This window comes from Carlito syrichta, unplaced genomic scaffold, assembly GCF_000164805.1.
Source record: "Carlito syrichta isolate Samal-C Ts95f unplaced genomic scaffold, Tarsius_syrichta-2.0.1 Scaffold311830, whole genome shotgun sequence".
NCBI classification, from domain to species: domain Eukaryota; kingdom Metazoa; phylum Chordata; class Mammalia; order Primates; family Tarsiidae; genus Carlito; species Carlito syrichta.
The window spans coordinates 411,693-423,996 of record NW_007255926.1 but is presented as its reverse complement, the minus strand read 5'-3'; the positions used below and the strand labels follow the sequence as shown (position 1 = coordinate 423,996).

General features: G+C 46.1%; 1 protein-coding gene across 2 annotated transcripts in view; it reads right to left on the bottom strand.

Moving 5' to 3' along the window:
* The window catches only part of CRIM1 (cysteine rich transmembrane BMP regulator 1), a 209,302-nt gene that overhangs the window by 4,417 nt on the left and 192,581 nt on the right, over positions 1 to 12,304 (bottom strand). The window contains exons 14-16 of one of the 2 annotated variants that reach the window (XM_021718099.1): positions 10,727 to 10,918; positions 3,382 to 3,504; positions 632 to 822 (exon numbers count right to left, since the gene is read on the bottom strand). In XM_021718099.1, coding sequence (XP_021573774.1) covers positions 632 to 822; positions 3,382 to 3,504; positions 10,727 to 10,918 — 506 coding nt within the window. Of the gene's footprint in view, positions 1 to 631; positions 823 to 3,381; positions 3,505 to 10,726; positions 10,922 to 12,304 lie in introns of both variants that reach the window. The other variant, XM_021718100.1, reaches the window with a different exon arrangement.

Below are 12,304 nucleotides of genomic sequence, written 5' to 3'. Positions count from 1 at the left end.
GGTAAGTGATCCGTGAGATGTCTCTGAGTGCAAAGGGTCAACACAGGCAGGCTCATACACAGGTCCTCTGAATTTGTGTTGAAAACAACAGGAAATCTGCCTCTCTCTATTCTCTCTATTGGTCTGGTTTTATTTCCCACCGGCCATCTTTGGCTACCTGGGCTGGCCTCTGACGGCACTGGCCTGTCCCTGTGTGGGCTTCGGCACATCTCATGATCCCCCTGGGTCCTTTCTGCCCTCTCCTGAGTATTCTCTCCCTCCCTTCGTGATTTCTTTTCTCTCCCACTCCTAAGTTGATGGCTGATGAAACACCAGGTGATCAAGTTTTAATGTCATATAAGCGACGATTTAGGAATCAATTCAGAGGTAATTTGTTCATTTGAAAACTTGAAAATACATCCAGGAAATTGGATCCATGGAAGGTCAGGATCTTAACCAGTGGAGAGTGGATAAGTCACCCAGTGATCAATCCAGCCCTGGGCTAGTAAATAGGCTGATAGTTATTTGAGGCCACGAATGGCAAAGTAAACATTTCACGGGCAGACATAAAAGGTATTGAGCCATTTGAAGAAGATACGAGTGTACACTTCCCCACTGTCACCATTCAAGAGACTAACTCTCAGGACGGTACCTTAGTTGGCGTTCGATACCAGCAGAGCAGTGGTATCCACTGCTTCTTCTGATTGATGAACAGGAATGCGATGATAATAGAGAGGCAGATGACGATGGGGACCACCACTGAAGTGATGGAGTCCAGCGAGGAATCTTCGCTCGGGTGCAGCCTGTTATTCTCTCTGTAATCTACCTGGAGGTGACCCATATCTAGGAGGGGGGACAAAAAACCAAACACCAGCATTTATTACCTAGACCAGAATGTATAAGAATTATTCTAATTATATTGGAAATAGAGATCAGCAGTTTTGTTGTATTGCTTCTCAGTACTCCGATGCTAAGAACATGATTGAGGTCTACTGTGAATGCAGACAGCTCTTCTTAGTAAAGGACAAAGCAGGTAGGGCTGAATGGGAAAAGAATATCCGGGTGAGAACGTGAATAGTTGGACAAGATGTTGGCTCTAGCCAACCAGGAGAATAATAAAATGCATAGGCGGATTTTTAAAAGTGACTGAAATGACACTGTTAAAAATATTTTCATTATTGTTAATGTGTCTGGTCTTCTAGGGTTTTGAAAGAGAGACACGAGGTTAGCTCCGGGCTGACTGGCAAATAGGAGACCAGGACAGAGCATATTCTCATATTACAGTGGGATAGCTACGACTAACTTGATCAAAAGCTAAACCAGAATCAGGAGCTTGGTCTTTGGGTGAATATTCATTGCACTCTATGCAAAAATGCCTTCCTTTTCATAAATTTGCCTTCCTATCTTACACTGCACAGAGACAACATTCTAACTTTGCTCTTATGAATGCAAATCTGTCTGTTCTTTCAAAATACCATCCTTGCCATGAATGGTGAAGAGGTAAGGTGAAATATATATGCCAGGGCACTCCCTGAAGGTCCCTTATTTTTCTCTTACTTTGTTTCAAATAAATCATTGTCGTCAGGGTTTCTACATGCACTCCAGACCAGTTTAGTGAAAGACACAGAACACATAAAAGGAGTTACTCTTAAATTGCTCTGGAAACTCAACCCATGAAGGGACACAGCTCTGTGGTACACTGACTTCCAATGGTTTAAAACTTAAATTGCTATTGATACACTTCTGTGTGTGTTCTGGAGGGATGAGTTGGGGCGGGGAGGAATGGGAGGTGAAGAACATTCCTATACTCTGTAGGAACACATTTATCAGTATCAAGAAAAACACCATAGATGAGAGGAGCCTTTTATGGATGGATTCAGATTTTTAATGCACAAGAAATAAAAGGATGAATGCTACTTCCCCATATCCCAAATGCTATAGAAAGTGGTTTTAGGAATATGTGTCACACAAGAAGGTTAAAAAGTAAATGAAGGAAAATCTTGGTGAAAAGAGAAATGAGGCTGCAACTGAAGTCTACACTAAATTCAGTCCTCCAGTTCTGCTTCTGTGCTAAAACCAAGCCATAAAAGTCAATTTGGAGCTTTCTAGCAGCCAAAGCAAAAAATGGAAACAAGTATCATTGATGAGATTCACAATGTCTTTAATGTAGATATTTTATGTTTTTGATTTTTAGTTAGAGATAAGGGTCTCGCTATGTTGCCCAGGTTGGTCTCAAACTCCTGGCCTCAAGCAGTCCTCCCACCTTAGCTTCCCAAAGTGCTGAGATGATAGGTGTAAGCCAGATTCATAATATCTTTATGATGAAAACAAATCAGTTGCTCAAGAGAAGCATAAACTTTCTTGCTACTGACACATGAAATTTCTCTCCAGGGACTTTATAACAGGAATACCACGCAACACACAGATTTTTAACATACTACAATAAATACAGCTAGTCTTCTGACCAAAGCCCAGCATTTAGAACAGTGCCTGGCACACCGCAGGCACAAATACCAAATGAATGTCCGCAGAATGCTAAAATACATTTGGTCAGAACAATTATACAAGGAGCCAAAACTCTAGGTCCAGGAACTTGGCTCCCTGGTCATCTGGCTTGATCCAAGCATGACATTTAGAATATTCAGAGTAACAGACAATCTCTCCAGCAATGAATATTGCTGCTTCCAAAAGAGATATCATAACAATTATATCACAATGATCTGGAAAATGTGCTTGAAGCTGACAGGAGGCAGTACTGAGTCACGGCTAAGAACAAGTTTATATTCTATTCATCAAGAAGAGGTCTACTTTTATAGAGAAGGAAATATGGCCAGTGATCGAGAGACAAAATAACACTATCATTATACACACAACTGAAAGGACAGAGCGAAAAAACAGAGGCATGGAATAAGCCTAGGGATTGGAAAATATCCACATGCGAAATAAACTGAACTCTCACAAAGTGAAAATTGCATTAGGAAGTCCACCGGTAGAGGGCTTCCTAATGCCTAAGTGCTGAGTAGAGAATCCATAATAACAGGCAATAATCCCTTATTACTCTGTCCACAGTTTATTCATAGACATGTAAGTCTGAGAGATAGCTTAGAAGTTCCAGATACAAGCTCTCATAACCAGGACCACACTCCCTCCCACTATCACCAAGTCTCTGTGCATGCAGGGCCAGGAAGGAGGCATTTAATCCCGTTACCTGCTGACTTATTCTATCCAAGTGTGGAGTAAATATGTTCCAGGCAGGCAGCTCTTCTCAGGAGTGGTTACTTGAATGGGCTTGGGCAAGCCATTTACAAAGTTACTCGTGGGAAATTTTAACAATGAAAAAACAAAACAAAACAAAGTAGACCACACACAAGAAGAGAGCTCGCAAATGGCTTCCCTGCTTACCTCTAGGGAGGTGGATGACGTCGTTTTCACTGGGCGTGGGCCATGCGGGAACTTCCAGGTCTATCTCTCCCCGATGGTTGGTCTTCTCGATGGGTACATTGGTTGGTTCTGGGACATACATTTCTAAAGAAAGGGAACATTTTGCATAAGAGACACGGAGAAGCTGCTGTTGGATTTTGTATTCTCACGCCAAATAGCGCACTCAATTCAACACATCATCTCCCAGGATGTGGAAGATGCACTTTCTGCATTTATTAATATATCATTAACACTACAGAGTCACTGGTTCTGCAGTCATGGGAAACATGTCTCAGAACACTGAAAAGACAGAAGAGTTTTCTACTCCACCAGGGTCACAAATTCTGCTTTTTCACATCCAGTGGTGTTGGTGCTATAGTTTTGCGTGAACTGAGAGGAGCTGGTTGAAATGGGACGATTTCTTCTACTTTCCATCAGCTGAATATTAAACTTTAACTGTTGTTCTTTAACCTAGGAATACTGAATCGTTTATGTAAAATATGTCAGCAGAACTTGTCAAAATTAAAGCAGCATCCACAATTTATTCACATCTTGGTCATTTCTCCTCCTTTGTCTTCCTCTAAAAGGAATGGACTGCAGGGAGACCTCACGAGGTTCTGCCTGACCTATGCCTCGAATGTCCACCGTATTATCACCGGGACCACAGATTGGAAAGTGGTCCTCAGGAAATATCTTTCCATCATATAAGGAAGAACATTATCCCAAGTACTGAGGTTTTTTTTTTTTTGAAGGCAAGTTCTAAAAAAGAACTCATAAAAAAAAACCGCAGAGCTTTTCTCAGCTCCTATAGATACATTTTTGTGTCTATATTTCATCTGGCTGACAACATTCAACCCCACATTTTAAAGAAATTAATTTTTACGAACCTCTGTTTTCAAAGCATGACAACGAAAGTTTGCATCACATGCACACTTCCTTTTGGTCAGATCCTGCCTTATTATTAACTGATTTTCATAAAGAGGTTGCTCAACATTTGTAATCCTAAATACTCACTCAAGCCCAATTCAGTCCAAAATAAAGTACATACTATATACATTAAAAGAGGGTTAATAATCCTTTTTGCTTAGCGTGAAAACAGCCAGGCTTTCAAGAAGTAAGCCTAGAGAGAAGCTTGAGAAGAGGGGAGACTGATGGAGAGACAGGCATTTGCCAAGCTTCTGCTGTGAGCTAACACAGTATCCTGCTAGGGAAGTCAACTGAGAGGTTAAATGAACCACTGAAGATGACGCATCTAGCAAGTGACAGAGCTGGGATTCCCAGGCAGTTCTGGAATTCCAAAGCCAAGTTTTCCTGCTACCTTCAGGAATAAATTGTCTTCTGCTTTTTTACTTACATTATAAGGCCTTTAGACATGGCAAAGTTCAGTGTATCCCTGCAAACTCTAGCATTACAAACAGAATTTGCTGGAAATATTATCATTTGCAGGGTCGTAGTTCAAACCAATGATTCTCAATTTTTTTTTATCATATGAGAATTACTGAAAGAGCTTATAAAATTGTGTTGATTCTCACAGGTCCTGAGTTGGCAGGTGGCTCTGAGAGGCGTGTGTTTGCAGGGGATGGTGTCTGACCCACCCGTTGGGGAAACACTGACGTGTGGTATGAGTTTCCCAGGTGAATATGGGAAGAAAACTCACCTGGACATGTATGTGATGCCTGTCAGCGCCACAGCCCCTGTCAGTCCCTCCCTTGCTTGATCCCTTCTCTGACAACAGGGGCCCACCTGCCACTGGCTTCTGAGAACTCAGGGTCAATGGCAAAGGGGAGAGCTAGCCCACCAAGCCTGTGAATGTCAACAGCTGAGTAGCCAAAGCTTCTGCAGAGGTCCCAGAGCTGAGATCAATTTGGTTCCACCTTAGATTTTTCTGGGTAACAGCAGGAGAGAAGCAGCTTGGGAATTCTCATGGCTCAAGCCTGCATGTAGTCTACGTAGATTTCAGGGGAAGCCCGAGCAATCAACAGAGGGGACGATGTGAGTTCTCTTCCACAGTGGCTTGGGAAGGTTCTCCCTGGCAATAGTTAGAAGGCAAGAAAGAGCTGTCTATAGTGAAGGAGAATGTCTTCTTCAGTGATGAACTGGATCACCATTTGCTCAGCAAACATTTCCTGAGCACTTCCTGCATGGCAGGCGCTGGTGTGAGTTTTGGGGATACAGCTGTGAGCAAGGCCAGCCCCAGCCCTCCCAGGTCTCCCAGATGACCAGGCCTGACAGCTACTTCTCAGTGTCCGGCAACTCATGGCCTGTCCCTTGCACCAGCTCGCTTCACAAACTCAGCTCTGCTCTCATGAATATCCACCCACACCTCCTAATTCATCACAAAATGCAGTTCCATTCAAAGTTCTCAAGTCTGAGGGGAGAGGGTTATTTCCCTTTAATGTGAACTTAAAAGGGAAGCTGCCTTTGAGTAATTTTGCCAAAAAGAGTAGTAAGTCTTTCAGCAAAAAACTGCTTATAGAAACAAAAAGGAGTGGAAGTGCTCTTTGTTTCCATGCCTAGACCCAGGCCTTCTGTGGCCAAAGACTATTCATCCCCCGACTCCAAAATAGAACCCTTCTGGCATTTACTAGAAGAGTTTTTTATGGCTGTTGGCATTTCAGATGTGTCCAGGGAGACTTACACAAAACTTCCTACCCAGTCAGGCCACAACGATCACGTGATCGCAATTAAGAATTACTCTTGTGGTCATAGTTGACCTGAACTTTAGAGGAACTCAAGATAACTTACTGGGCCTGTAAATTACATTCAGAGGCATGTGGTCAGTGATGAGTCACCTTCCTTAAACTGCCACTCTCTTGTAGTGGATTCCAGAAGCAGGAGGTAAGGACAAACCAGGATAGATTTGGTCAAGATTTTGAGGGTCTTAATTATCAAATAAAGAGTGTAGACGGGGCAGGGTGCTTGGGGCTCACAAGCCGAGGGTACCATTTTTTGGGAGATGGAACCTAGAAGTGACATGGGGACCAGGAGTCCCAGTTTCCTGGCTAACCAGCTGCTTGCCTTGGATCACTCACTTAACTTTCCTGAGCCTCAGTTTCTTCCTTAAGATGGAACAAGTCCTAACCACCTACCCAGCTCACAGGCTCTATACCCACATCCAAAGATGGCAGAGGGCGAGAGGCTATTCAGAATGTTAGTTGCTCTGTCTAGAAGACAAAGCCAGGTTTGTTTGCTGGACAGACTGGGCAGTGTCCCCACGCCATCACTGCATCTGCCCTCACAGCATTTCTGGGAGGTGGCATGTCTATCCAGAAGAAGGAATCCTGAAACTTGGGTGAAGAGCCTTGACAGTAAGCTCACAAGAGGACGGGACAGGAGTTCAGCCTTCCTGGCAGCCCACGCAGGATTAAACAGAAGGTGGTGAAAGCTCTACTGAGTGCAAAGTATGCTTTGAGACACACTGGAGAAGTGATTCATCAGTAATACAGCAGATGTGGGGGACAGAGTTAATCAAGATAAATTAAATTTCAGCCCAACTGTAAATCCTAGCCCAGAAACCAGTAGAGAAATGTTTAGTGAGAAGCGAGGATGTCAGCAACGCCTGAGCCTCCTTATTCAACTCACAAAACACAGAGAAACCATTTTTTCCTCTCTTCCCACCTCCACCACCTGAATTTGAGTCCTTATTGTCACATCCTTGGGACATCTGCAATGTGTGTGACAGCTGTCAGGGCCTCTGGTCTCTCTCTGCTTCCTGCTCACCACCCTGTTACACAAAGGTTACCCCAAATACCTCTGTGATCACGTCATTCCTCTGATAGGTAATGAGCCTCCCCCTCCCTGCAAAGGACAACATCTGTACCCTTTATTTGATAATTAAGGCCCTCAAGATCCTGGCCAAAGCCACCCTGCTCTTACTACTAGAACTCACTGCTCCTGGGACATTGATCTTGACCTTTTCTACCTCAGTTTCTTTGATCAGATTACCCCCATCATTCTGATGAAGACTGCCCATCTATCCTTTAAGATGTAGTTCAAATCCTTTCTCTGTGAAGTCCTCCAAGATGCTCGACTTCACAGTTATTCATGAACTTGACACACATAGTCAGTATCAAAGTTGTGTGATAACCTCTGCAGCCACCTCGCCTCCCCCACGGCACTGCAACTGCTCTTGTCACGATGGTGATGCAATGCTAAGTGCTCAGCGGTTCCTTCTGCTTCTTGCCTGCCTTGGCTCACAACACAGGATTGAGGTGTTTGCTCCTTCCTCCCTGCTGTCCTTCCTCCACTCGGCTTCCAGGGCCCGACCCTCCTGCTCCCCCCTTTGTTCCTGGTGTTCCTTTTGCTGGTCCTGCCTCAGCTGCTTAGTCTCCAGAAGTTGGAGGGTCTCGGGGCTCCATCCTGGGCCTTCTCCGCCACACTCACTCTTGGTTGAGCACATTTAGTACCAGGGTTTAAGAAGCACCTACGGCTGACAACTTCCACATGTACAGACAGACTTCCAAGTCTCCCAGTCTCTCTCTGAGCCCTAGACCAGATGTCCAACGTCTAATCATCTCCACTTCCGTGTCTACCGGGTATTTTAAAGTAAAAGTGTCCCAAGCTCTACTGGCTTTTCCTCCAGTCCTGCAGTTTCATGGTTTAGTCCCAAAAATGTCAATCGCCCCTGGCTCTTCTTATGTTCTCGCTCCCCACATGTGGTTCAAATCTGACTGACTCGACTCTCACAACAGTTGGAATACGACCACCTCTCTCCACCTGCATGGCTGCCACCCTGTCCAGGTCACCACCACCTCTCCCCTGGATTCTCAGAACAGCTTCTAAGCTGGTCTCTCCATTCCCCTTTTGCCCTCCACACCCCACCGTCTATGTTCAAGCCAGCACCTGAGTAATCCCATTAGGAGGCAAGTCAGATCTCATCACCCTCTTGCTGCAAACCCTCCAAGGTGTCCAGCTCACTCAGTAGACTCTCACACTTGCCCTGAAGGCCCTTTGTGTCTGGCCATGGCTGCCTCTCTGCCTTACTTCTTCCCGCCTCCTTGCTCAGTGAGTTCCATCAATAGGCTTCTGCCTGAGCACACACAGCATGTTCCTACTCCAGATCTTTGGCCCTGGCCATACCTGGAGTTTTGCCTCTTCCCTGTGATGCCTACAGTTGTTCTGGGTCTCTTTATTAATCTCCTCTCACCTGGGAAGCACTCCCCGATCATTCTAAAATAAAATGCCATGCCCCAGCCCCTTTGTCTTGCTATGTTCTTCTCCAAGCCTGACCCCACTTATTTCATAAGTACCGTCAGTTGCCTGTCTCTCCCTGCTACAGCATAAGCCGCACACACAGTTTGATTTGCTACCGTCTCCTGCGCCTAGAACAGTATTTGGCATGTAACAGGCATTAAGTGAATCTTTGTAGGATAAATATGGTCAAGTTTCATCATTTATATCATATGACTAGGAAAGCTGGTATGAACCTTGTGAAACATAAGTGACACACGAGAAGGACACAAAAAATCCTGGAATTTATTTACAAAAAATTGTATCTTTATTCTTGCAATTTAAACTTCAGTCACCTTCAGAGTACTCTCCGTTGGATGCAATACACCTACTGAAATGCTTTTTCTATGGCTCAAAACAGTTTTTGAACTTGTCAATTTGGATGCCTTTTAGTGTTTCTGCTGTTTTTTGTTTCACCTCTTCTACTTTTTTCATCCAAGCAAACAAAAAAAGTTGCTCGGGGTGAATAGGGAGGGTCGGGCATGGGGGTCATGCTGTTTTTGGTCAAAAACTGCTGAACACTCAGTGCAATGTGGGCAGGTATGTTGTCACGGTGGAAGAGCCAGTCACCTGTTTGCCACAATTCAGGACGTCGCTTCTGCAAACTGTGATGCAACCTTCTCAGTACTTGTAGATAAAACTTTTGGTTGACCATTGATCTAGAGGAATAGATTCTAAGTGTACTACAAGGGACCCACCCTCCACCGCAAAAAAAGAGGTGATTCTGGTTTTTTGGGGTCCCCTCCTTGTATACTAGATAAAGTAATCCCAATGAGAAATAACATATTTTTCCTTTTTCTTCTCATTCAAAACACTTAAGGATTTCCTTTTTCCCATACACACACAAGTGAGAAAATATCAGCTAGTGACTCTCTGACTCTCCACCTACACCTTACACAAGACCAATGAGACTAAATTCACTGCCCGACCAAAGGCTCTAAAAATGGTTCAATCTCCTGGCCTGGCAGTGCCCTCTCCTTTTTGGAGGATACATGGACATTTTTGGAAATGCTAGGTGGTGGTGGCCTGCACAACACCTGAACGAAAGGCCAACATGTGTCATGTTTGTGTAAACTCTTTGGGATTAACTCAGACCAGGGACCCACAGACCAGGGTCCTTCTCGATAGGCCTGGGTCCCAGTTCATGTACTGAACAGAGCAAGACCTGCTAATATCAGGCTGCCAGAAAACAGAAGAAATGAATGAGGAGGGAAAGGATCCCGGTTGCTCGGGACCGCAGCAGGATCTCACAGTGAGCCCGCACTTAGGTCTGCCTGGGACGTCTGTGTGTTCAGGGGTCCAGGTCACATCTTGAGAGCTGTAGGGCTTGCACTTCCAGGATGAGAGGCAGGGGACAGAGGGCTGTTTAGGCAGGAGTCACAGTCATGGGAGCTAGGAGAAAGCTGGGGGGAGGGCCTGGGCTGCTGGGGAGACATAAGTTAACAACCATGAACGGTGCAGCTGATGTGAAGAGTGGAGCATGGGAAAGACACGGGGATGACTCCATGGCAGCCAGTGGCAATGTCAGTGACTATGCTTTGTGAGGAAGGGACAAAGAGATGGGATGTTCAGTTGAGGGCACAGAAGAAGGTTGTGCAGTGTGGGTGCAGGCACTGGCTGGAACTAATGAACTGAGAAAGGCATGACCAAACCACATCTGTCAGAGGCAGGTCTTCTATTGTGATTCTGATATAAGTTCACATCGCCACAGCTCTTATGCACATTCCCTGCTGGGTTGGATCTTGGACCCTGCTCACCAGGCCAGTCCAATGTTGCACTAAAACTATACCTCCGTAACTGGGCAGGCCTCATTGCCAGGTCTGTAATACCCATCAGGACACATTGCCACTCTAGGTTAGAGAACAGAAACGAGAAAGACCAGGGCAACTCTGGCACGGAACCAAGATACGCAACCTCACCTGGATGGTCACTGTTTCCCCAGTTACCCCTGGGGTCTCTGAGTGGGAGGACACTGGCAGGGCCCGACACACCACCTGGGGGGCTGTGTGGACTCATGGCCGAGTGATCGGGTTCTGGCTCTAGTTCGTCTTAAATCAACAGGACAGCTTGACCGATGGGAAGATGGTGGCTTAGGTACCTGGACACATAGGGCAGCAACTTCCTTCCACGTTGATGGGCTCCACGCAGGGCAGTGGTGGGCAGCTGACGGTTGAGCAGAGGGTCTGGCCCTGCAGGCAGTAGCAGTGGGTACAGCTGTCAAGGTCCCACCGTTCCTCGTCGGCATAGACCTTCCCACTGAAGTGGCACACCGCCTTCTTTGGAATCGTGTCTTCTAGTGGAAAGAACAGCACAGGGTGGAGACGCTTGATGGACAAAGCACACATCTTCACATCTTATTATATGGGTGAGAAGGACAGGGACAGCCTGGCAGCCTGGGACAACCATGCTATGCTTTAGGGTTTCCAGAACTCTGTGAAGCTCTGGTTTCCCCAGGTTCCTGTGACCCTTCTCCGGGGGAACGCCCATCTGGTGGCCTGACCCTGACCCAGGACCTCTGAGGCTAGCACAGGGTGGTGGCAACAACCAGCTGGGGGTGACACCCATCGGGTGAGTGTCATGAGACTGTCATCCAGAAAGAGATAAAGAGATGGATCAAAAGTCCAGCTGGGTCTACTTATGGAGACGGATTTGAGACATTCTTACTCTTGTACATGACACAGGGACGCGTAAGGAATGACCATGGCAACAGCCACGAAACAGGAGGCTTCCTCTGCAACCCAGGCGGGAATTGGCCTAGAGTGAACCATTGCCTTTGCTTTCCAACGATACCGTGTGGATTTCTCTCTCATCTGCAAGGATGTTTCTACCTTAAAAACAACTTCATTTCAATCCTTTTTCCCCAGCAAACCCTGGCTTTTGAGAAAGCAATACTGTTAAAGAGCTACTTGTGTCAACAGTGTGTGGGGGTTTATCTCGAACACTGTTCTTCTTCCTTCTCCAGTCTCCTTGCCAGCCTCACCCCCTCCCTCTTCTACCTTTTCCTTGCAAGTTCCTCTCCCTGTGACGCCATACAATGCCTCTTCCTGGTGTGCCTGAACTTACTAATGGCTACATTAGCCTTCTGAGGTGCATGCCACTATGCCTGGCTAATTTCTTATTTTTTATAGAGAAGAGGTCTCGCTATGTTGCTTAGGCTGGTCTTGAACTCCTGGGTTCAAGCGATCCTCCTGCCTTGGCCTCCTCGAGTGCTGGGATTATAGGTGTGACCCACCATGCCCGGCTGATGTTCAGATTTAAAGGTAGCTCCACTCGCTGCTCACCACTGAAAAGCTACAAAGGAATCTGGGAGGAAAGTTCTTTGGGAAAGGAGAGGTCCCCAGGGCTCAGGGTTCTCCCTGGAAAGCATCTGGGAAGTTCTTGAAGGGACAAAGCTCATGGGACAGACACAAAGGACAGCACCCAGAACATCTGTGGGCACCCTGGGCAACCTGCTGTGGCATCAGGAGCCATCTCCCCCGAGTAGCCCCAAACTCTCCAAGGCAGCCAGAAGCAGCTCTCCAGGAAGACCTGGCCTGTGCTTCAGACTGAGCTTCTCCAGAGGAAGGCCACAGTCAGAGATGCTCACAGACCTGTCTTCAGTTTCTACGTTTTCTTCTTATCAATTACTGTCATCCCTTGGTATCCTCAGGAGATGGGTTCCAGGACCCCTGTGGGT